Source organism: Microtus ochrogaster, unplaced genomic scaffold (assembly GCF_000317375.1).
Source record: "Microtus ochrogaster isolate Prairie Vole_2 unplaced genomic scaffold, MicOch1.0 UNK3, whole genome shotgun sequence".
Classification (NCBI taxonomy): domain Eukaryota; kingdom Metazoa; phylum Chordata; class Mammalia; order Rodentia; family Cricetidae; genus Microtus; species Microtus ochrogaster.
In genome coordinates this window covers 4,136,201-4,156,964 of record NW_004949101.1, presented here as the reverse complement: position 1 = coordinate 4,156,964, position 20,764 = coordinate 4,136,201, and the positions used below count along the sequence as shown (strand labels likewise).

Below are 20,764 nucleotides of genomic sequence, written 5' to 3'. Positions count from 1 at the left end.
GGCCTCCACTTTGTTTTTTAGAAGAGTCTCTCACTGAACCCAGGGTTCACCAATTCAGCTACGCTGGTGACTAATGAGCCCCAGTGATCTGCCTTTGTCTGCGGCCACTTCAGCTGGGGTTACAGGCACATTTTATTCATTCAGGTACAAACTCTTGAATTCTGAGTTAAATCAACTCTGAAATTCTAGTAACCCAGAAATGAGGACTAACAAATAAAGGAAAGTCGGAGAGCCACATAACTAAGGTGACACTGACTAAATGATTAAGTAGGATTAAAATCTTCAAATCTCTGTGGTGATAATCTTGTCAATTTAATTGGATTGAGAAAGGCTTAAAGGATTAGTAAGGCACACTTTGGGGATGTCTGAATGCTGTGTCTTGACTTAATCGGTAAATCATTCCTTGATGAATTTATAATATGATGGAATTATTGGGGAAAGGAAAAGGCAGGAGGTGCCTGACTGGAATAAGCAGGTCACCAGGAGTCATGTCCACAGAGATTACATCTTGCCCTGGTTCCTTCCTGAGTTCTTTTTCTTTGCTCTCTGATGGCCCTAATGTGATCTTTTCTTTCCCATCTTGATTGGGCTGACACCTCTGAAACGGAGTCCAAGTAAGTCCTCCTTTTTCAAGTGTTCTCAGGTATTTTGTATGTATTTTGGTTTTTTGAGACAGAATTTCTCTGTGTGACAGTTCTAATTGCCTTGAAAATCACTTTGTAGATCAGGCTGGCCTCAAACTCACAGATCCTTGCCTCTGCCTCCCTGAGTGCTGGGATTAAAGGGTGAGTTATTTTGGCTATTGTAACACAAAAGTAACTACTAGTTTCCAAGTCCTGTGTTCTTTCTACACTCAGTTACTTCTCCTAGAGTTTTCTCCCTGCCTTTGCTGCCTGTGCACATGGCATTCAGATCTCTCCATTGCATTGCCTCCTGAACAGGGTCTGTATACAACAAATTTGAATCACTGCCTCCAGGTATATATATGTATGTATCTATATCATTTACATGTATATCTAAAATACAGATCTAATATGTTAGGCTGTGTGTGTGTGTGTGTGTGTGTGTGTGTGTGTATTTCAAGGAGCTACAGATGGGGAGCACTGTGAGCTATTCTGATTACCTACTTATATTTGCTTTATCAACCTTGAATGCAAAAACTGGGGTCCTTCATGAGTCTACTGAAAAAGCTATTATTCTCAGAGGAATCTGAGCCCCCAAACACTTGCGCTGAAAGCTCACAGTAGAATTGTGTAGCAAGTTCCTCTGAGATGAAACATTCTCTTTTGGAAGGAAGCTTGTTGAGACTTAGGATGTTCTAAAGGGAGGTGAAACATTCTCCATCCTGCAGGGCACCTGGTAAAAACTCAGAAGTAAAGAACTCAGTAGCTTCAGAAGTGTCCCAAATGAACTACTATTTCCCCAAGCTTACATAAGAAGTAAGGACTGCTGGGAGATGCTCTCAGACAAGCAGAGCTGCCTAAAAGAGGCTCGGATTGGCTAAACCACCTGGAAAAGGCAGAGGCCAGCGGAGCTGCCAGGAAGACATTCTCTGACATATCCAGCTGCCTGTGAGTTGGAAGTAAAGTGTGCTCCAGGGTTCCAACTTTCACAGGCTGTCACCCACCCCAGGTGGGCATTTGGTGGTGTGGCTGTCTTTGAGTCATTTCTCTTCTTGCAAGTTCCCCACCGCACACACTCATGTACCTGCAAGTAACCCAATAAAACCCATTGTTCCATCAAGCTGGGCTTTGGTAGCATCTTTCCTTTGGTCTGTGTTTGGTCTGGTTTGTTCCCCATCTGTGCTGAGTAAATGCTTGTTCACATCTATTCCTCTGTCACAGAACTCCACCCTTAGTTCCAGACAGGTTTTGCTCTTGCTTGGCTCTATCTGTTGTGAGCCCTATGTGAGGTCAGTGGTGGAGAAGGACAAACTGCACAGTCACTGCTGATGCATGACAAAGTATGATGGTGGGGCAGGACACTGTTGACCACAAGGAGGCCTTTAAAGAAGCAGAAGGTGAGAGGACACTGGGATTTGATGTCAGTGTAGGCCACCAACCCTTGACAACACCCTCCCCTTCCTGACATGTTCCCAAGGTCTTTGCCCTTCTCATCCAACTGTGTTCTTTCATTCCTTCCTTACTCTGATGGGAAAACTTCTCCCCAGGAAATAAGGAAATGTTAAAAGAATTATCAATAAAAAAGATAAGCAAGGCTAGTCATGGTAACTCACCCTTTAATCCCATCACTCAGGTAGGCAGAGGCAAGGATCTGTGAGTTTGAGGCCAGCCTGGTCTACAAAGTGATTTTCAAGGCAATTAGGACTGTCACACAGAGAAATTCTGTCTCAAAAAACCAAAATACATACATACATAAATATTCTTAAGAAAGAAAATGGGAGTAGGATAAGAAGGATTTAGGAAAAAGGAAGTGGCTAATGGCCTCCAGGTCGAAATGGCAATAGCTTTGAACATCAATTAAGTCAATACAAAATGAAACAAAGAATGACATCACATCCCAGAGAATAAAAGAACCATCCACCAAATGGCACTTTCCTTAGAGCCAAAGGAAGCTCTTTAGAAAGCTTTTCCTTCCCAGAACTCCAGTGTGGAATTTGAAATGAAAATGTTAATAATATATGCAATATTTATTGAGTTATATACTTATAATTTATGGACTTTATACCTCAATAAAATGCAAATAATATAAGTACTAAAATTAGCATAACTTTTTTTTAATGTCTTTCTAACACATTGGTTCTCCTAAAAAGAAATAAATAAAATTAGAATATAATGTAGTTGGGAATGGAAGCCCATGCCTTTAATCCTAGTACTCAGGAAGCAGAAACAGGTAGATCTTTGAGTTCAAGGCCAGACTGGTCTACAGAGAGAGAGCTCCAGGACAGTCAGGGCTATATAGAGAAACAAAAAAAAAAATAACAAACAAGCATATATATAAAATATAATACCATGCTTATTTGCCTACCATGCTCTTAACTTACTTAGAGACAGCAACAGCTTTAACTTGTATTTTCCCATCAGGCAGAGTAATAGGTTTTATGTACTTAAATGTATTATTTTCACCAGAACCAACTTTCTTTAGAAAGTCAGGCTTGCTGCCATCCAGGGTGTAATAAATGTTGACATCTGGGGTGTCTGAAAAATCCAGAACAGGATAACCATAATTAACATTGACAAAACAAGTCCCTGTGTAACGATTATCTGTTAAAAACAAAGAGACACACACACCGAGTAAGTGATAATGATCCTGCTGTCTGTGCCAACACAGCGCTTTGCATAAATGAGCTCACTTCATGTATTCGTTCACATTACTGGATGAGGTAGGTCCTACACTGTACCCATTTTATAGATGGCAACTGAGTGCCTGAGCGATTAATAAACTTGCTAAATAACAAAAGATTTCCAGTGCTCACAGTGGCTCACAACTCTGTAACTCCAGTAGCAAGGTATCCAATGCCCTCTTCTGGCCTCGGTAGGTACTAGGCAGGCTTGTGGTACACAGGCATACAAGAGGACAAAACACCCATATGCATAAAATAAAAATATTCTTAAGAAAGAAAATGGGAGTAGGAAAAAGAAAAAGATTTAGTTAAAAAGAAAATGACTAATGACTTCCAAGTTGAAATGGCAATAGATTTGAACATCCTAATATGTGCAAAATTAGTTAAGCCATATGCTTATAATATGTGGTTAAGTTTTGCTGGGCTGAGTACACAGTCCATAATCTTGAACCACTGAGCTCCATCACTCCCCTTTCCTCCTCCCAAAGGTTCCCCCTCCCAACTTTCAAGTCTTTAAAGGAAAAACCTAGATTCTGCACATGAAAAAAACTACTTGGTATTTTTCTTTCATTCATTTCTTATTTGTTAATTTTGCGGCAATGGGGACTGAACCCAAGACCTTGGTCATATTCACAACTTCTCTGTTGTTAAATCAAACTCTCTTTCTTCTTTCATTCCCCCTTCCCTCTCCATATAAAAATATACATGTGTGTGTGTGTGCACATATGTATATCTATATATCCAATTATCTCTATTTCAGTCTCTCCAAAGGTAGCACAGGTTGGCCTCAAATTCACTGTTCTCCTATCTTGGCCTCCCCAGTGTTGGCATAAAGGCATTTACATTGGGTTATTATTCTCTTTAGTATTTAACAGTGGGATATTTTTATTTATTTGACATTTAAACATTAGAGAATATAGAACCACCATCTATATTATCACATTCCAATAATAGTCTTCTAAGAGTTATAAGCCCTTATGTAAAACCATTGAACATGTTAGCCTTTCAGATAAAAGAGGTTAGAGTATAATATGAATCTTATTCTTGGAAATCTTGAACTAGGGAGCCTGGAGGCAGCTCTACAAATGCAGATAAATACTTTTTATACATTTAAACTATCAAAATTAAATAGATACATATGTAATTAAAATCTAAAAGCTTTTTAACACAAATATTTGTTCATATGTCTTAGCTATAAATTTTCTTTACATAGACTATTTATATGCATATAAACAGGTTTAATATTAAATACTACTTAATATTAAATACTACTACGAATACCTTGTTTTTGCAATAGTTAAGATTTATTTATTTGTTTTTGTTTTCTCGAGATAGGGTTTTTCTGTGTAGCCTTGGCTGTTCTGGAACTCACTCTGTAAATCAGGCTGGACTCAAACTCAGAGATTCACCTGCATTCCGAGTGCTGAGATTAAAGGCATGCACTGCCACCACCACCACTGGGCTAAGGTTTATTTTATTATAAGATAAATCTTATGTACTTCACATATACCAACTCAATATGCCAACGAATATATATATACCAGTATACAGCAACTCACTTAACCCTCACAGTGGCTCCAGGTGGTAGATAATAGAAAACATACAAAGATATAAATCAGCAACACATGAATACAGGGCACGACAATGCTATTTTAAGTAATTCAAAATGCACAAGATTCCTACCAGATTTCATTTCCAAAAGAGTATTGGTATCAATCTCATGGTTGGCTTTTCCAGGCTGGGGCACTCGTAGTGGTATGATCTGAGGGGCACACACTGAGCCAGCAGTCATGTTTTCTCCTTATGTAAAGAAATTAAATTAAGAATTCCATCATGAGCCTGTATCTGAACACAAAGACTACAGAGTACCATTTTTTTTTAAATGCAGCAAGCCAGTAAAACCTGACGAGAACATCATTAATGCGCCACCTACTGGTAATGCCCATTTAGTAAATGAAATGATTATTGCATCTCAGCTGCAGATCTGCTGTCAGGTCGTCATGTACATGCTTTCCCTCTCAGAAAGGCACACAGATGAATCCGACAGGAGACAGGAGCTGCATGCAGGTTAACTGAACGAGGCAGAACAGAATCCATGCTAATATTGTGACCTTGGTTCCTTCCAGATCATCCACTCTTCACTGCCTTCGGTTAGTGCAAACATACACACTCATTCTCCTGACTTCAAGGCAACTCATTACATAAAGGGAACAAGGAACTTTGCATGTAGCATGAATTATTTATTTAGAGTCAACTTTTAAAGGGAGTTCTAAGCCCACGGTCTTCCCTTTGCCGTTGCAGTATATTGCGTATCTGAATACTGCAAAGGCTGCAGAGCATGAATTCTCAATAGAAAGGAAATTGACACGGATATAAATCAACAAACACAAGATTCCTATTCGCTCTATTCCTATTCTGTTTCGTAAACAACCACCACCACAGGAGCCTTATGCGTCTTTTCTTTGAGGTGGGGAGAAGCCATCTTGGCACAGCATTTGCACCTTGCATTGCTGTTTCAATTAGGGCTACGTTATTATTCAATTATAATGTTCATATCCATCCTACTGTTATAGTCAACATTTTCACCCTCATTCTTATTTACAATTTTTCATGCAACAGTTTGTTGTTCGATGGTGAGACTATTTTTTTTTAATTTTGGTAATTGGAATTCTGATAATGTTTCTCTGAACATCTCTGCATTTTGACATACCTTGTTCTGAAAAGTGGAATAATTAGATTTAAAAGATCAATTTCCAGTTTGTAAATAATAATAATAATATTTAAAAAAACACCACAAATACGTCATCGTTCAGAAATGAGGCTGGACGTAGAGGGATCTGCCTATATTCGCATTTTCTTTCAAGAAAGAATAGGTTAAAATAAAAACAGCCGAAAACTAGATTCTAAATAAACGCAGTTGGATAGAGACTAATTTGCTCACGGTTAGTATTCGCTGCCCTTGGAAGGCTGGGGTGGTCAATGGATCTCACGCGAAGGAGATAGAGAAGGCTGATTCGCTAGGTCCAAACCGCAGCCTGTTGTCAGTGTCATGCCACCAGCATCTCTCAACATCCTTCACCTGGACCATCTCCTCGCTGCCCACACCAGGACCCGCCGCGTCAAACCCTCGGCCTCGCGAAGCAGTCAGAGACGCCTGGATCCCTCCCAAACGAGTATGCGGCCCTCCTTCTTACCCTCCTCCAGCCTCACGGACGAGATGAGGACCCCCAATGCACCTTAGCCGCCGCCAACCGGGTGTCTAGGCTCTTGCGCTGCACGACTGCTCCTCTGCTGCAGCTTGGGTTACCACCGACGCTGCAGGTCGCGCCCCGCCCACCGCGAGTCGAGCAGATGATTGGCAGGGAAAACGATTTCCTAGCAACTAACCCCGCCCTTGTCTCCGGGCCGCTAAGTCTGTCTGGAACCCGCCCCCAGCTCCGTGGGCGAGGCTTTGCTGTAGGCATCCAATAATATGCCCTCTCGGCGGCTGGAAGGGCCTGAGAGAGTGCACCCCTATTTAGCGTACGGGGGCCCTACCCTTTAATCGGATAGGCACTGAAATTTGGGAATAACAGAAAAAGAGCCTGTGGCGACACCGCTGAGCAGAACGAAGCAGGCAAACCTCGGACGCCCCAAGCCGACCCGACGAAGAAGGCCCGGCGCGACCGGACGAAAAAGGCCCCTCGCCCGCCCGGCGCGCGCCTCCTCTCGTACTCGGGGCTCTCAGCGCGCTTCCCGGGGCGATTTTTTCCTCTAGTCTGGAAAACCGCCCTTATGGCTGAGGTGAAGGTGAAGGTGCAACCGCCGGACGCGGATCCGGTGGAAATAGAAAACAGGTAATGCAGTACAGCCGGACCCCTTCTCTCGCAGTCCCAGGGAGTGGCCGGAGCAGGCTGCGTGAGCACGCGGGAGCGGGATTGCGGGAGTCTACTCCTCCCCCTCCCCTCCCCCGACTAGGGAGAGCAGAAGAGCAGCGTGACGGCTTGGAATTTTATGTAACTGGCTTCGCCAGGATTCTGTTATAGTTGTGAGGACACTCCTGGAACCTAGACGTTGGCCTGAATGCCTGAAAAGAGACCTGCGTTTGCCCCTTGGCCTGAATGCCTGAAAAGAGACCTGCGTTTGCCCCTTGGCCTGAATGCCTGAAAAGAGACCTGCGTTTGCCCCTTCGGCATGTTCGATTTCAAGATTGCTCGGGTACATAGGAGAACATTCGGGCTAAATCAGGGTTCAGTTTATGATCACAAAACATCATTGAGTCAAGTAGATTCAGCGAGTGCCTTAAAGCTAATAATACTCCTCATAGCGCACAGGTAGTTTTAGGTTATAAACATAGGTAAAAGACAGCAGCTTTCTCACCAGTTGTGGGTAATGAGTTTATTACTACTAAGGCGATATCCGAAATTGTTTGGAAGGGATAATTTTGCAGACAGACTCCAGTTACGGCAAATCACCATATCCTATCCCCATCTCTGTATTCCACATTTGCCCCTTGATAGCATGGAGTTTCAGCTTTAATATCTATATATTGCATTTCCTTCTTTCGCCCTTTGAAAAAAAGCTAACATAAATCATTAATACCTTTATTCCTAGAATTATAGAATTGTGCCACCAATTCCCTCATGGAATCACAGATCAAGTAATTCAAAATGAAATGCCTCACATAGAGGCCCAACAGCGGGCAGTGGCCATCAACAGACTGTTGTCTATGGTAAGGTGAATTCCACGAATTTGTGTAATTTGTGGGCTATTATGGTTTTCATTGGTGCCTGTCACATAACTGTGATGGTTAACTTTATGTGCCAATTGGCAGGGACGTGAGATTCTTAGATAACTGGCTATAGGTTGTTTCTGGGATGCTAGGGACTGTGGAAGTATTTGAATCGCTGAACTGAGTAGAAGGTGAGTGGGCACCGTCCAATCTAGCATCAGCCTAAGCAGAACAAATAGAAGGAGGACAGAGGAATTTACTCCAGACCTGCTTTGACTTCCAGTACCAGTCTTCTATCTTTAGCACTCTGTTCTTAGGCCGTCAGAGTCCATCCACAGCCCTTGACTGTCCATCTCTAACACTAGTGCATCACTTCTGGACCGCTGATCTGTGCAACTGGCCTTGTCGAGTCTCCAGCTCGCAGGAGGTAGATTACAACCGTTCCTGCTCACCGTAATCACATGAACTAATAATAGGACGATAAGCTTCTTTTTCGTGAACCAGTACGCTAATTGTCAAGCCAAAAACTGTGACTTGATTCCAAACCAGGGAAAAGGTTAGGCTGTCTGAATGGAAAGACAAAAGAAGGAGAACATAATTATTTGCCATTTGGCAAGGTGAAGAAACTACGTGCAATTCTGTTATAACTAATTATATTAGCTTAATTGACACAAGGCACACATGGATGTAATCTGTTCTCACCTTCTTTTGCTTTCTGCTGCTAGCGCTTAGCCATTCCCTATAAAATATTTCCACTATGATTTTTCTGTGAGTTATCACATAGCCTATTCACTGGGTATCACAGTGTCACTCTGAGCTTTTCAAGAGCAGGAAGAAGTACTGAGACAGGGCAGTGGAATCTTCAGTGAAGCCCAAGAACCTGGAGCCCTCATGCCTCTCCTCCAGCTTTTGAAAAACACTCCACCAAGTACCGCCCCATGCTTGAAATCTCTTCCCGAGGGCCTCTCTGTTTTATTAGTGGTTCGTTAAGAGCCCTGCTATGACTTGTTTGCTTTTTAAAACTTCCAGCCTTGTCTTCTGTCTGGCTCTAGACGGTGAGATTTTAGGGATGGGTGAACCTTTTGTTAAGCTTTAGTCTTCACTTTTTGGGATGAGAATTTGGCAGACTTTCTCTGTGAACTGGTAAATAAAATATCCTTTGTGATTCATCTGGTTTCTCTCACCATTGTATCGCTTGCCATTTTAACAAGAAGCAGCCATGAGTCATGAACGGTGATATGTAAATGGTGGGCATGGCTTTTTTCTGATGGAATTTTATTAGTTAAAAAAAAAACAAAAACAAGCAGTGGCCTAGTGACTTCTGTTTTCACCCAACAAAAAAAAAGTGTTGGGGATTTCTGGGCTTCCTTTTTCTGTGTAGAATGATTCCTTGTCCTTTAGGGCTCATCTTTCCTGCTTTCTCCAGGATCCCCAGTTGGGCCACAGTCCTTTCTCTGAGTGTGCATCCACCCTTGTTTCTCTCCTGATGCTAACCAGATAGTATCAACATCATCTGTGTGCTTTTTAGAATTTGTTTTGGCCTGGTAGTGTAGCTCAGTGTTAGAACACTCACCTAGCTTGCATGATGCCCTTTATTCTGTCCTCTATCAGCAAATTGTCCCCTTAAGCAGCTGTCTTAATATTGGTACAATACAGGTGTTTAGTAAGTGAAAGTGACTAGAATAGGCTGAATAAGTGACAGAAGGGAACTTCTGAGTTGAGTTTTGTGATCCCACTTTGCCATTTGGTGAAATGGGGAAGGAGGTAGGGTGTTGCAGTTTGTCCAGCATGTAAACATTTTTTACAGTCAAACGCACAGTAGGGCTCCCTCTTGGCTGTAGTTTCCTATAACTGCTGCAAGCCCAGTGATACACACATCTGGATTCTCTTAATGCTAGACCCAGGAGCTTCTAAAACATGGTAGAATACACTTTAATCTTACTTTGTTTCATGATATAAAATACCAATACTGAAGACCTTTTGTTCATTGGTTCCTCTTTTTGCCCCTTCTCCTATCACAGAATTATTGTTGTACATTTGAGTAAATAGTTTAGTCTGTATAATAAACACATTTAAAACTATGTTGATAATTAGCATTGGAATTGATGTATCTCCAGAGTAATTGACGACAATTTTCTATTTTAAAACACTTTAGGGTCAGTTGGATCTTTTAAGGAGTAATACAGGCCTTTTATATAGAATAAAGGATTCTCAGAATGCTGGGTAAGTAAGCACCTGGTTCTTAACTTTAAGAAAATTTTGATTATTGTAAAAGTAATGTATGTATTAGAAAAAAAGCTAACATAGTAGTAACAGGTATTATGGCACAAACCCACATCTCAGCACTTGGGAAGTAGGGCTGAAAGTTTAGTGCCATCCTTAGCTACACAGATTAATGATATTAGTGCATGTGAGTATTGTATGTCTGTCTGTCTATACATAATGTAGCTAAGTGTGGTGCTGCACACCTATAATCCTGACACTTGGGGGTCAGAGCCAGAAGGATCATGAGATGGAAGACAGTTCAGGCTATACATCAAAAGACCCTGCCTCAAAATTGGAAAACAAAACAAACGGATGGAAACTCATACCATCCCTCCTTTCTGTCCTGTGTTCCGTTTCCCAGAGTAACTGTTCCTGGTAATTTCTCCTAGATACAATGAAACATTCATAGGTGATTATATATTTGTATATTATTTTCTTTTTTGTCTAACTTTTTAAAGAATTTTTTATTATTTATTTTAACTTTTATTTTATGTGCCTTGGTGTGAAGGTGTCAGATCCCCTAAAACTTGATTTACAGTTATGAGCTGCCATGTGGGTGCTGGGACTTGAACCTGGGTCCTCTCGAAGAGCAGTCAGTGCTCTTAATCACCAAGCCAACTCTCCAGCCCCTATTCTTTTCTTTTTTTAAAAAAACAAAACTGGGTCATGCTATCATGCTATACTGTTCTGTAACTTGGTTTTTGGTTTTTTGGGTTTTTTTTCCACTTACTGTACTTTGGATATCTTTTCGTTTGGTACACACAACTGTCTCATTCTTCTTGAGGTAAGCACTTTTGCAAAAAGTCAGTGTGATAGCCTGTCTGCCAATTAACTTAAATAGTTATGCAGATGATAGCACAGCCCACATTTTTTTTCCTTTTTTAATTCTGCTTTATTCCCTGCAGTAAAATGAAGGGGTCCGATAACCAAGAAAAACTAGTCTACCAAATCATAGAGGATGCAGGGAATAAAGGTGAGCACGTGAGGGATGACTCATTGTCTTTAGGTCTAGACCTAAAGTGTCTTCCTTATTCTGTCTATTTTTAAAGAGAGGATCCCACTGTGTAGAGCAGGCTTTCTATTATCTTCTTTCCTCATCTTTCTGCGTGGTGGGACTGCAGGCATGCCCTGTTACATGGAGCTAAGCACATGTTTTGTATATATTCTCTTTCTGTATGTACAGCTTTATTTCTTTGATAGAAAACTCATGACTTCCCACAATGGGCACTTAATGAGAGTAAGAACCACAGCCTTATTTTTTTGTCTTACAAATGGAATGTTGTTTAAATAATAAAAGTACGTGCATTGAAACTTCCAAACTAATGTTTTGTTTTTTGGTTGGTTGAAGATGGCCGATGACCCTAACCTAAATTTAAGTTGTTTCACTTTTACAGTGATACTCTCAGAAAATTGCAATTAGGTAAACAATTGGATGAGAGATTGGATTAAGTTAATTCAACAGCATTCATGCTTTTTCCATTACAGATATGTTCTTATTATATATTTTTAGAAGATACCCCACTACATGATGAGGTACCCTTTATCCAAATACTCTGGAGGCAGAGGCAGGTGGATCTCAGAGTTCATGGTCGCCTTGATCTGTGCAGCAAGTTCCAGGCCAGCCAGGGCTGCATGGTGAAGCCCTGTCAAAAACCAAAAAACACACTGACGTGCCAAGCAGTTTCCAATTTGAATATAAACATACACCTAGTTACTGGCTCTTGTACTTTTGTTTCTTTATCTAATTTTTTTTTTTTACAAAACTGTTATAAAATTTTGTGCTAAAGGATGTGCTGTCAGCTTTCCTACTTTCTTACAGGAATATGGAGCAGAGATATTCGATATAAAAGTAATTTGCCATTAACGGAAATCAACAAAATTCTCAAGAATCTGGAAAGTAAAAAACTTATCAAAGCTGTGAAGTCTGTAGCAGTGAGTAGTTGGCTTTCTGGGTTTCCTCCGTATATTCACTTAAGTAAGCTGTTCCAGCTGGGTTTTCATCCTTTGTTCTTTAATTCATGTGGGATTTAACTCTTATTGTACTGACTTGAAGCTGCAGCCTACTGCACTGTCTAGCCTCTGCCATACTTTTTACACAACTTGTACTGTATTCTGCAGTAAGAAAGTCTGGAGCCTTGAGTATGCTTCCTAATTTTCGTGTTGTGTGAGATAACTCAGTTATCCTAGCACATTATCTTACTCAGCAAGTATCTATTGATTAGGCTGTGGCAGGTACACATAAGTAACAAAGTCAGCAGAGAAAGATCTCTGTCCTGTGTCTCCATACCATGTTTGTTGTTTGTTTTTCCTCTCCTCTCCTCTCCTCTCCTCTCCTCTCCTCTCCTCTCCTCTCCTTTTTTTCCTTTCCTTTCCTCTTCCCTTCCCTCCCCTCCCCTCCCCTCCCTTCCCCTCCCCTCCGCCCTCCTCGTCTCTCTATCTGGAATATTCAGCAATAAAAAGATGACCTATCATGAAGACATGGAGTGACCTTAATGCCTATTGCTTGGTGTAAGAAGGCAAGCTGACAAGGTAGCACACTAGGTGTTGCCATCCCAGTGACATTGTGGGAAAGTAGAATGTTAAGACAGTAAAAAGACAAATATTTGCCAGTCTTGGGAGTAGGGTCCTAGGCAGAATTGAGTAGATACAGCACAGAAAATGTTTGGTGGCAGTTAAACTATTCTATAGAACAAGATGGTATCTATAGACACAGCACAGAGTAATCTTAATTGTACTATTTTATTTTATTTTGAAAGAGAAGTCTAGTAATATAACCAGGGCTGGTCTTGAATGTCTTGAGTGAAGAAATGCAGGATCTTTTCTGCCTTAGCCACCTGAGTGCTGGGATTTACATGTGTATGCCATCATGCCCAGCTATCTGTATCATTTTATAACTTTTAAAAGCTGCTTAGAAATGAGGAGGATGCCAGAGTGGGATGTGGAATGCATAACTAGAAACCAGGGGTTTCGGTATGACTGAGCAGTTACAAACATGGCTGCTCCTCCAGAGGAAGAGCATGGTGACTCAGCCATCTGCAACTCCATTCTAGGGAACTCTGACACCCTCTTCTTGCCTTTGTGGGTAACAGGCATAAACATACACAAATACCCACACACATTAAGTAAATGTTTTTTTTTTTAATTTAAAAAATAAACAAATGTGACAGAATTTTAGAAATCACACCGCTAGGGGTTGAAGGACTAGGACTAACCTAAGTACTTACAGAAATGAATCTTTTCCTTCCTGTGAGACCCCTGATCCTACTTACTATACATAGAGAACCATGGGCAGCGCCGGCTTCAGTATAGTTCTGACTTGGGTTAGAGGCACTATCCAATTCTGCCCCCAACGTGGCCCTCACTTTGAGATGACTCCCAAGTTCGATAACTGCTATCTTTGCAGTAATTTTGTACATCTAAAAGTGTTCTAACTTATAAACGCAGTTTTCAGGTTTAGTTTCTGAAAAACATTATAAACAAATGATTGTGTATATTCTTTCCTAGGCCTCCAAAAAGAAGGTTTATATGCTCTATAACCTACAGCCAGATCGATCTGTGACTGGCGGAGCATGGTACAGTGACCAGGATTTTGAATCTGAATTTGTTGAGGTGCTTAACCAGCAGTGTTTCAAATTCCTACAAACCAAGGTGAGGTCATTAAGGAAACATTATGAGCCTTTAGAAAGCTGCTTCCTGAAAGATTTACTTCTGTATTTCATATTCTCTAAGATTGAAAATGCTAACATTGGAAGTTTTGACTAAACAGTATGTGCTGCTGTTGGTGTGGCACATATGTGTGAACTTCAGAAAGCACTAACATGCATTCTTGCTTGAGTCTCTTGTTCTACCCTTCTAGGCGGAAACCGCAAGAGAAAGTAAACAGAATCCAATGATTCAGAGAAACAGCTCGTTTGCTTCATCCCATGAAGTGTGGAAGTATATCTGTGAATTGGGCATCAGTAAGGTCAGAATTACTTTCTACACTGTCTTCCTCCCCGTCTGTATTACAGTGTATTTGACCCAGCCCCCCTTTCCTGTACACATTCTGCTGAACCCACTTTGGAAAAGCACCGTCCTAAAGTAGACAGAGGCTCTTCTGGTGCGCTGATTGTGGCTGAACTATCTTGAGCACAGTCCTAGCTGTGCCGTTCACCACCCAAAGTCAAATTGTTCTGATAAGTTCTTGAATGTGTGACAGCTGAGCTTGTCACATTAGTGTCACTTACTGATACTCTCTTACTTAGTGGAATGTAAGTGGTATCATCAGCACCCTTTGAAGACCTCTACATAAAGACACTGATGCCAGGTGGTGGTGGGTGGCACAAGCCTTTAATCCTAGCACTCAGGAGGCAAGTGGATCTCTGAGTTCAAGGCCAGCTTGGTCTACAGAGCTAGTTCTAGGACAACCAGAGCTACACAGAAAAACCTTGTCTTGAAAAACAAAACAAAACAAAAAAAAGGACACTGATGTTTTTCATGATCAGCAAAGAAGCCAAAGTGGCATTTGGACAAATAATTTTTACTTCCTGGTTTCTAGATTTTTCACTGATAAAAGATTAGGAGCTAGAATTATTTCATGGCTCAAGTGTCTCTCTGCTTAAAGACATTTTAAGAATCTCCATCAATCAGGAGGCAGAGGTAAGTGGATTTCTGAGTTCCAGGAGCAAGTTCTAGAACAACCAGGACTACACAGAGAAACTAATCTCGTGGGGAAAAAAAAATCTCCATCAAATTCTTGGGGCGGGGATTTCTTCTTTGTGGGTTTTGGTTTTGAGTGATGCTAGGGTGAGCCCAGGGCTCATGCTAAGCACATGCCCTGCCCCTGAGCTATAATGCCAGTCTTTCGTGGTTTTGTTTTATCATGGTGTCCCAACTCCTCCTCCCTTCCCATCAAATTCTTGCAAAAAAAAAAAAGAAAAATACTACCTCATAAGACATGTGAGTTTTTTGTTGTTTTTTAAGACGTGTGAAGATATTAGTATGAGGTTCAGCATGAAGTTAGAGCTGTCCTGAGTACTTCTGTGCTTGGGCTAATGTAGAATGTTGCCTACTCCCTTTGTGCCTTCCATTACTCTTGCCCAGAACATGGCTTCTCCATGTTCCCTTGTCCTTTCTGCATGCTAACATATCCCCTTTCTAGGTGGAGTTGTCCATGGAGGACATCGAGACCATCCTGAACACACTCATTTATGATGGGAAAGTGGAGATGACTATCATTGCTGCAAAGGAAGGCACTGTTGGCAGTGTAGACGGACAAATGAAACTGTACAGGGCAGTCAACCCAATCCTCCCACCTACAGGCTTAGTCCGGGCACCCTGTGGACTCTGCCCCGTAAGTAAAGGCTGCTTCACTCTGTACTTTCATCACCACCATATGCAAATGCCACATAAAGAAACAACAGGCCTCCAAAACCACAGAGAAACCCTGTCTCAAAAAACCACAAAAAAAAAAAAAAAAAAGAAACAACAGGCACACCAGCTTTCCCACCAGCAAGTGTCACGTGAGCCATTCACACTGCCACAGACTCTTGATGGACACATTGTTAATGGACAGGTCTTATATTATTTCTTGGAACATTGAGGGTAGGGACATGCCCTTCTGTTCTTGACCCTGAAATGGATACATTGGGACTAACCATTTCTCCTTTGTAGGGAGGGAAATAATGAAGGTTGTTGAGAAGCTACCATGAGCGAAACTTATTCTAATCCTCCTGTGTCCTTGGAGCTAGTGGCATCATTTCCCCTAAAGAGAGGGAACTTAGGGCTAAGTATAGCTCAGTGGCAGGGCCTATGCTCAGTGTACACAGGGCCTCTCACCAGGTTTCCCCTGGTGTCCTCCCCTCGGAGAAAAAAGAAACTCAGACTTAAGCAGAAAATGTTACTTCAAATAATGTGCCTTAGCAGTCATTCCTAGCTGGTTTACCAACACTGGGATGGACATTCTGAGGCTAAAGAGAGCAAAAACACTCCTGGTCCCGTGGCATTTTGGGATATTCTTGGGCTGCTACTCTGCCATATTCATTATGCTAACCCTTGACCTTACCCATAAGATCATTGTGACCCAGTTTCAACTCCTAGACAAAAGCCAACATCCTGGAAATTCTACTTAGCACCCTTCAAAGATAGTTAAACATGAAATAACCTTCAATTTAGTAGAAATTAAGTTGTCCCTAAGTATAGGACTCATTTCCTTTTACCCAGGGCAGGTGAGTGAGGTCACCTGTACACTGTGTTAATAGGGCCTCCATGCCAGACAGGATAGTGTACACCTTTAATCCCAGCAGTTGGGAGGCAGAGGTACGCAGAGCTCTGAGTTGCAGGCCTGCCTGTTCTACATAGTGAGTTGCAGGACCCTGTCTCAGAAAAACGAACAAACAAATAAAGCAAACTAAAAATGAAAGGCTCATAGTTAACAGTGATTACAAAGCAGGCACTTTACAGTGTGCTCTTAAAGTCCCAATACCTTTCAAAGAGTGTTTCCTTTTCCTTCTGTTAATACTGCTTTAAATCAATGAGGCTTTGGTATTTTAAAACTTCAATTTGAATATGAACTTTTTATATGTTTCTTTTAAAGGTTTTTGATGACTGCCATGAAGGTGGTGAGATTTCACCATCTAATTGTATTTATATGACAGAGTGGCTCGAATTTTAATAGAGAGCTGTGAATCTTACTTACTTTGGCAAATGAATTACTTGGAGAGCAAATAATTCATGATGGAACATCCAGTTTCTTTGAAAGCATACTTCACAATGATGGATACTGACTTGCTGCTATGAAAATGTATTTATTTATGAAGACAGAACACAAAACAAATGAAATTTAATAAAGTTTAATAGGGAAGTCTCTTCTGCAGTAAAAAAAAATACCTTGAAGCTCTGGAAGACCAAGGAAAAGGGAGCCACCAAATACTGTGATAACAGCTAGAGTGTGAAGATACACGCTTAAAGTTACTTCTTAAGGTCTTCATTGAAACTCATCGTATCAGGTTTATTACCACAGTTTCTGTTTGTTTTTCCTGGGTTTCACTGAGAAATTACAAGTGGTGCAGCAGGGAGCTGCTGATGGGAGTGTGTGCAGACTTGGGGTCTGAAGGTAGAGTGGACATCCCTTTCCACACTGTCGGGTTCTCCTCACCTCCATGCCCTTTCACCCCCACATGCTGTTGTCTGGGACATGTCTTCAGCTCAGTGATACTCCATCCTAAAGGGGATAATCTCACAAGTCCTTCATTGTTAAGGCTGTAAATTTCTCTGTATGGCTTAATTTTTGATGTAGTAGGGAGGTGTGGGCCGCATCCTGCCACCCAGCTAGCTTAACCCCCTGAAATAACCACACGGAAATTGTATTAATTAAATTACTGCCTGGCCCATTAGCTCTAGCCTCTTATTGGCTAACTCTCACATCTTGATTAACCCATTTCTATTAAATCTATATATCACCACGTGACTGTGGCTTACCGGGAAAGATTCAGCATGTCTGACCTGGCAGCTGGCTCCATGGTGGCTCTCTGACTCTGCCTTCTTCCTCCCAGAATTTAGTTCTCTTTTCCCCAACTACCTAAGTTTCTGTCCTATCAACAGGCCAAGGCAGTCTATTTAACCAATGAAAGCAACACAAATATGGAAGGACCTCCTACACAAAATTTTACTATTTGCTGAAATTTTTTCCAGATTCTTACTTTACGTCTATAGTATGATCCTCTCTGCCACCAGCATCAAATTCAAATTTTGTAATCTAATCCCTGCGTGGAATGTGATAAGTAGGACCTTTGGAAGGTGAGAGATGGTGAATGGAGAGTCCTCATGAGTGGAATCAGGGCCTGTACAGAAGAGACCCAAAGTGTTCTGTTGGCCTCTGTTAGGCAAAAATACAGGGAGAAGAAAAAGGAAGCGGGCCCTTGTTAGATCATATATCTGACAGCACACTGGACTCCCCCGCTTTTTGAATCATGATAATTAAATATATTTTCTTGATAAACCATCAGTCTATAGCAGCAGTTCTCAGGTTGAATAACCCTTTCAAGGGGTCGTCTGAGACCTTCAGAAAACAGATATTTACATTACAATTCATAACAGTATGAAATTACAGTTATGCAATAGCAACAAAAATAACTATGGTTGTGGGTTACCACAACATGAGTGACTGCATTAAAGGTTGCATTAGGAAAGTTGAGAACCACTATCTGTACTGTTCTATCAACGCAGACAGAAGAGATAGTAGCTAATCATTTAAATTGTAACTAAAACTAGCTGTGTATGGTGGTGCACTCCTTTTCATACTAGCACTTGGGAGGCAGAGGTGGGCAGGTCTCGGTTATCTCAAGACCAGCCTGGACCACATAGTGAATTTCAGGGCAGCCAGGGCTATAGAGAAAGAGATCCGGACTCAAAAATAAATACAGATCATTGCCCTTCAATGTAAGGGGTAGGAACCTATCTTACAGTGTTTTAGACTGGTCTCTTTTTTTCCTTAATTGTTTTCTAAAAACCATGGTGTGATGTGTCTAAGCAGAAAACCATTACTATATAGTTCGTTAGCCCCAGCCGTTGGGCACTGGAAAACACTAAGTTAAAGCCATATATCTTTAAGGATCTCAGTTTTTTTTTTTTTTTTTTTTTTTTTTTTTTTTTTTTTTTTTTTTTTTTTTTTTTTTTTTTTTTGAGACAAGGTTTTTCTGTGTGGCTCTGGCTGCCCTGGAACTTTGCAGATCAGGCTAGCCTTGAACTCAGATCCACCTGTCTCTGCCTCCACTATGCCCCAGCTTACTTTGTGTCTTCAAAGTTTCTTTTTGCAAGCCAAAAGCATGGGCCAACTGAAAGGGCTCACAGCCCACTCTTCTTTGAAGCTGAGCTCTACCATTTGGTAGTATTCTAAGTGTACAGCATCATTGGAGTTACCTTGAGATAAATGGGACCAATAAGATCCAACTTGCTAGATCATTTTATCAATGAATTCTGTGTCCAGCTCTATAGAATAAGCATTCAATGACACCAGCTCTTAAGTGTTAGATTATATATTAAATGCAGGTTCCTCTTCTAGCACTAGTGGGGCTGACATGGTAAAAAAGTGTTCCCTCTTCCTGGATCTGCCTGGCTTATCCAATAAGCACTAGTCTTATTTTCCTAGAAAACTAGATATGTAGGAGACTTACAAAAGGGAGAAAGAATTTAAAAAGAAAAATGTTTAATATGCTCTCTATTTTGTCTTTTTTGTTTTGTTGGAGAAGAATCTCACTCTAGCCCACACTACCCTGGAGTTCACTTTATGGTCTAGGCTGGCCTTGAACTCATGGTGGTCCTAATTTAGCCTCCAAGTGCTGGGATTACAGGCATTTAGCGGCCTTACATGGCTTTATATTGTCCTGATGATTAGATACTGTTTTAAATTTGCAGTCACTGGCTAGAAGTGTTCCTTGCCTCACCAGAATAAAGAGATACTTTAACAGTTTTTCCTCATAGCATATTTTTACTGAATATTTTTTGCTTGTAGCATATTTACTCTTGAGTATTAACTGAGAGAAATAGATAAGTTTAAAAAAAAACATAGCAACTGTACTATAAATAAAATGAATTTGCCTACAGAAATAAGCTGAAATCAGAAGAAAGTGTGGGCATCTAAAATCATGATGCCACAAAGTCAAACTGCAGATGAAGTTGTCTTTCCCACCTGAGAACACATATTCTAAGTCTGTTGAGGATTCTGTTTTAAAGTGATCCTACATTGTCAGTCATGGTGTGCTTGCTTTTAATGCCAGCTCTTGGGAGGTAGAGGCATGAGCAAGTGGATCTCTGAGTTTGAAGCCAGCCTGATCCTACAGAGCGAGTTCCAGGACAGCCAGCAATACACAGAAAAACCCCGTCTCAAAAAACAAAACAAAATTTGACATCATAAGTCTATTTAATGGTTTTTAATGAATAGTTAATGTGGCTTCTCCTACAGAATTTCCAATTTGACAATAAATGTTTTATATAAGAGTTTTGATGGTGATCAATTAAGCAGAGTAATCAACAACTCAATTTGTGATGGGGCACTCGCCTGGTATGCGGAGGCCTCGGCCTAACCATCATCAGCTCAACAGTGAAGGGAAGAAATGTGGTTTCAGATTTACTATATGGCAGGTGAAGGACAAATACAAAATATGTGCCCTGCAGCAGTGTGGTCCAGTAAGACACGGTCTTGAACTCAGTCCTGCCTCTACCTCCCTCCTGCTGGGTTAGAAGTTTGTACTGTAACATCTGGTCAAGGAGCATTTTCTATTATGATGGAAACAGTTGATATTTGGTGTTTAGTACAGTGACCCCGAGCCAGCTGGCTGGCCAGCACTTGCAACAAGAGCCTAAAGAACTAAGGTTTAGTTGGGCACTTGTGGCACACGCCTTTAACCCCAGCACTTGGGAGGCAGAGGCTGGCGGATCTCTGTGAGTTCAAGGCCAGCCTGGTCTACAGAGTGAGTTCTAGGAAAGGTTCCAAAGCTACAGAGAAA

General features: G+C 41.2%; 2 protein-coding genes across 8 annotated transcripts in view; one reads left to right on the top strand and one right to left on the bottom strand.

Moving 5' to 3' along the window:
- Dzank1 (double zinc ribbon and ankyrin repeat domains 1) overlaps positions 1-20,764 on the bottom strand; it is a 70,409-nt gene that overhangs the window by 41,823 nt on the left and 7,822 nt on the right. For 3 of the 5 annotated variants that reach the window (XM_013353172.2, XM_026788439.1, XM_013353173.2), the window contains 2 exons: positions 4,988-5,104; positions 3,005-3,158 (listed from right to left, as the gene is read on the bottom strand). In XM_013353172.2, coding sequence (XP_013208626.1) covers positions 3,005-3,158; positions 4,988-5,104 — 271 coding nt within the window. The other 2 variants (XM_005365505.3, XM_005365506.2) reach the window with 2 other exon arrangements.
- On the top strand, positions 7,000-17,121 carry Polr3f (RNA polymerase III subunit F). 3 transcript variants are annotated; one of them, XM_005365507.3, is made up of 9 exons: positions 7,000-7,140; positions 7,898-8,015; positions 10,171-10,238; positions 11,186-11,253; positions 12,100-12,212; positions 13,785-13,928; positions 14,137-14,244; positions 15,421-15,612; positions 16,855-17,121. In XM_005365507.3, exons 1-9 carry the CDS (start codon positions 7,079-7,081, stop codon positions 16,930-16,932), a joined length of 951 nt encoding a protein of 316 aa, XP_005365564.1. In that variant the 5' UTR covers positions 7,000-7,078; the 3' UTR covers positions 16,933-17,121. The 3 variants fall into 3 exon arrangements, with proteins under 3 accessions (XP_005365564.1, XP_026644241.1, XP_026644242.1); XM_026788440.1 differs by lacking the exon at positions 16,855-17,121 and having other exon boundaries at positions 15,421-16,836; XM_026788441.1 differs by lacking the exons at positions 7,000-7,140; positions 16,855-17,121 and adding an exon at positions 7,445-7,501 and having other exon boundaries at positions 15,421-16,836.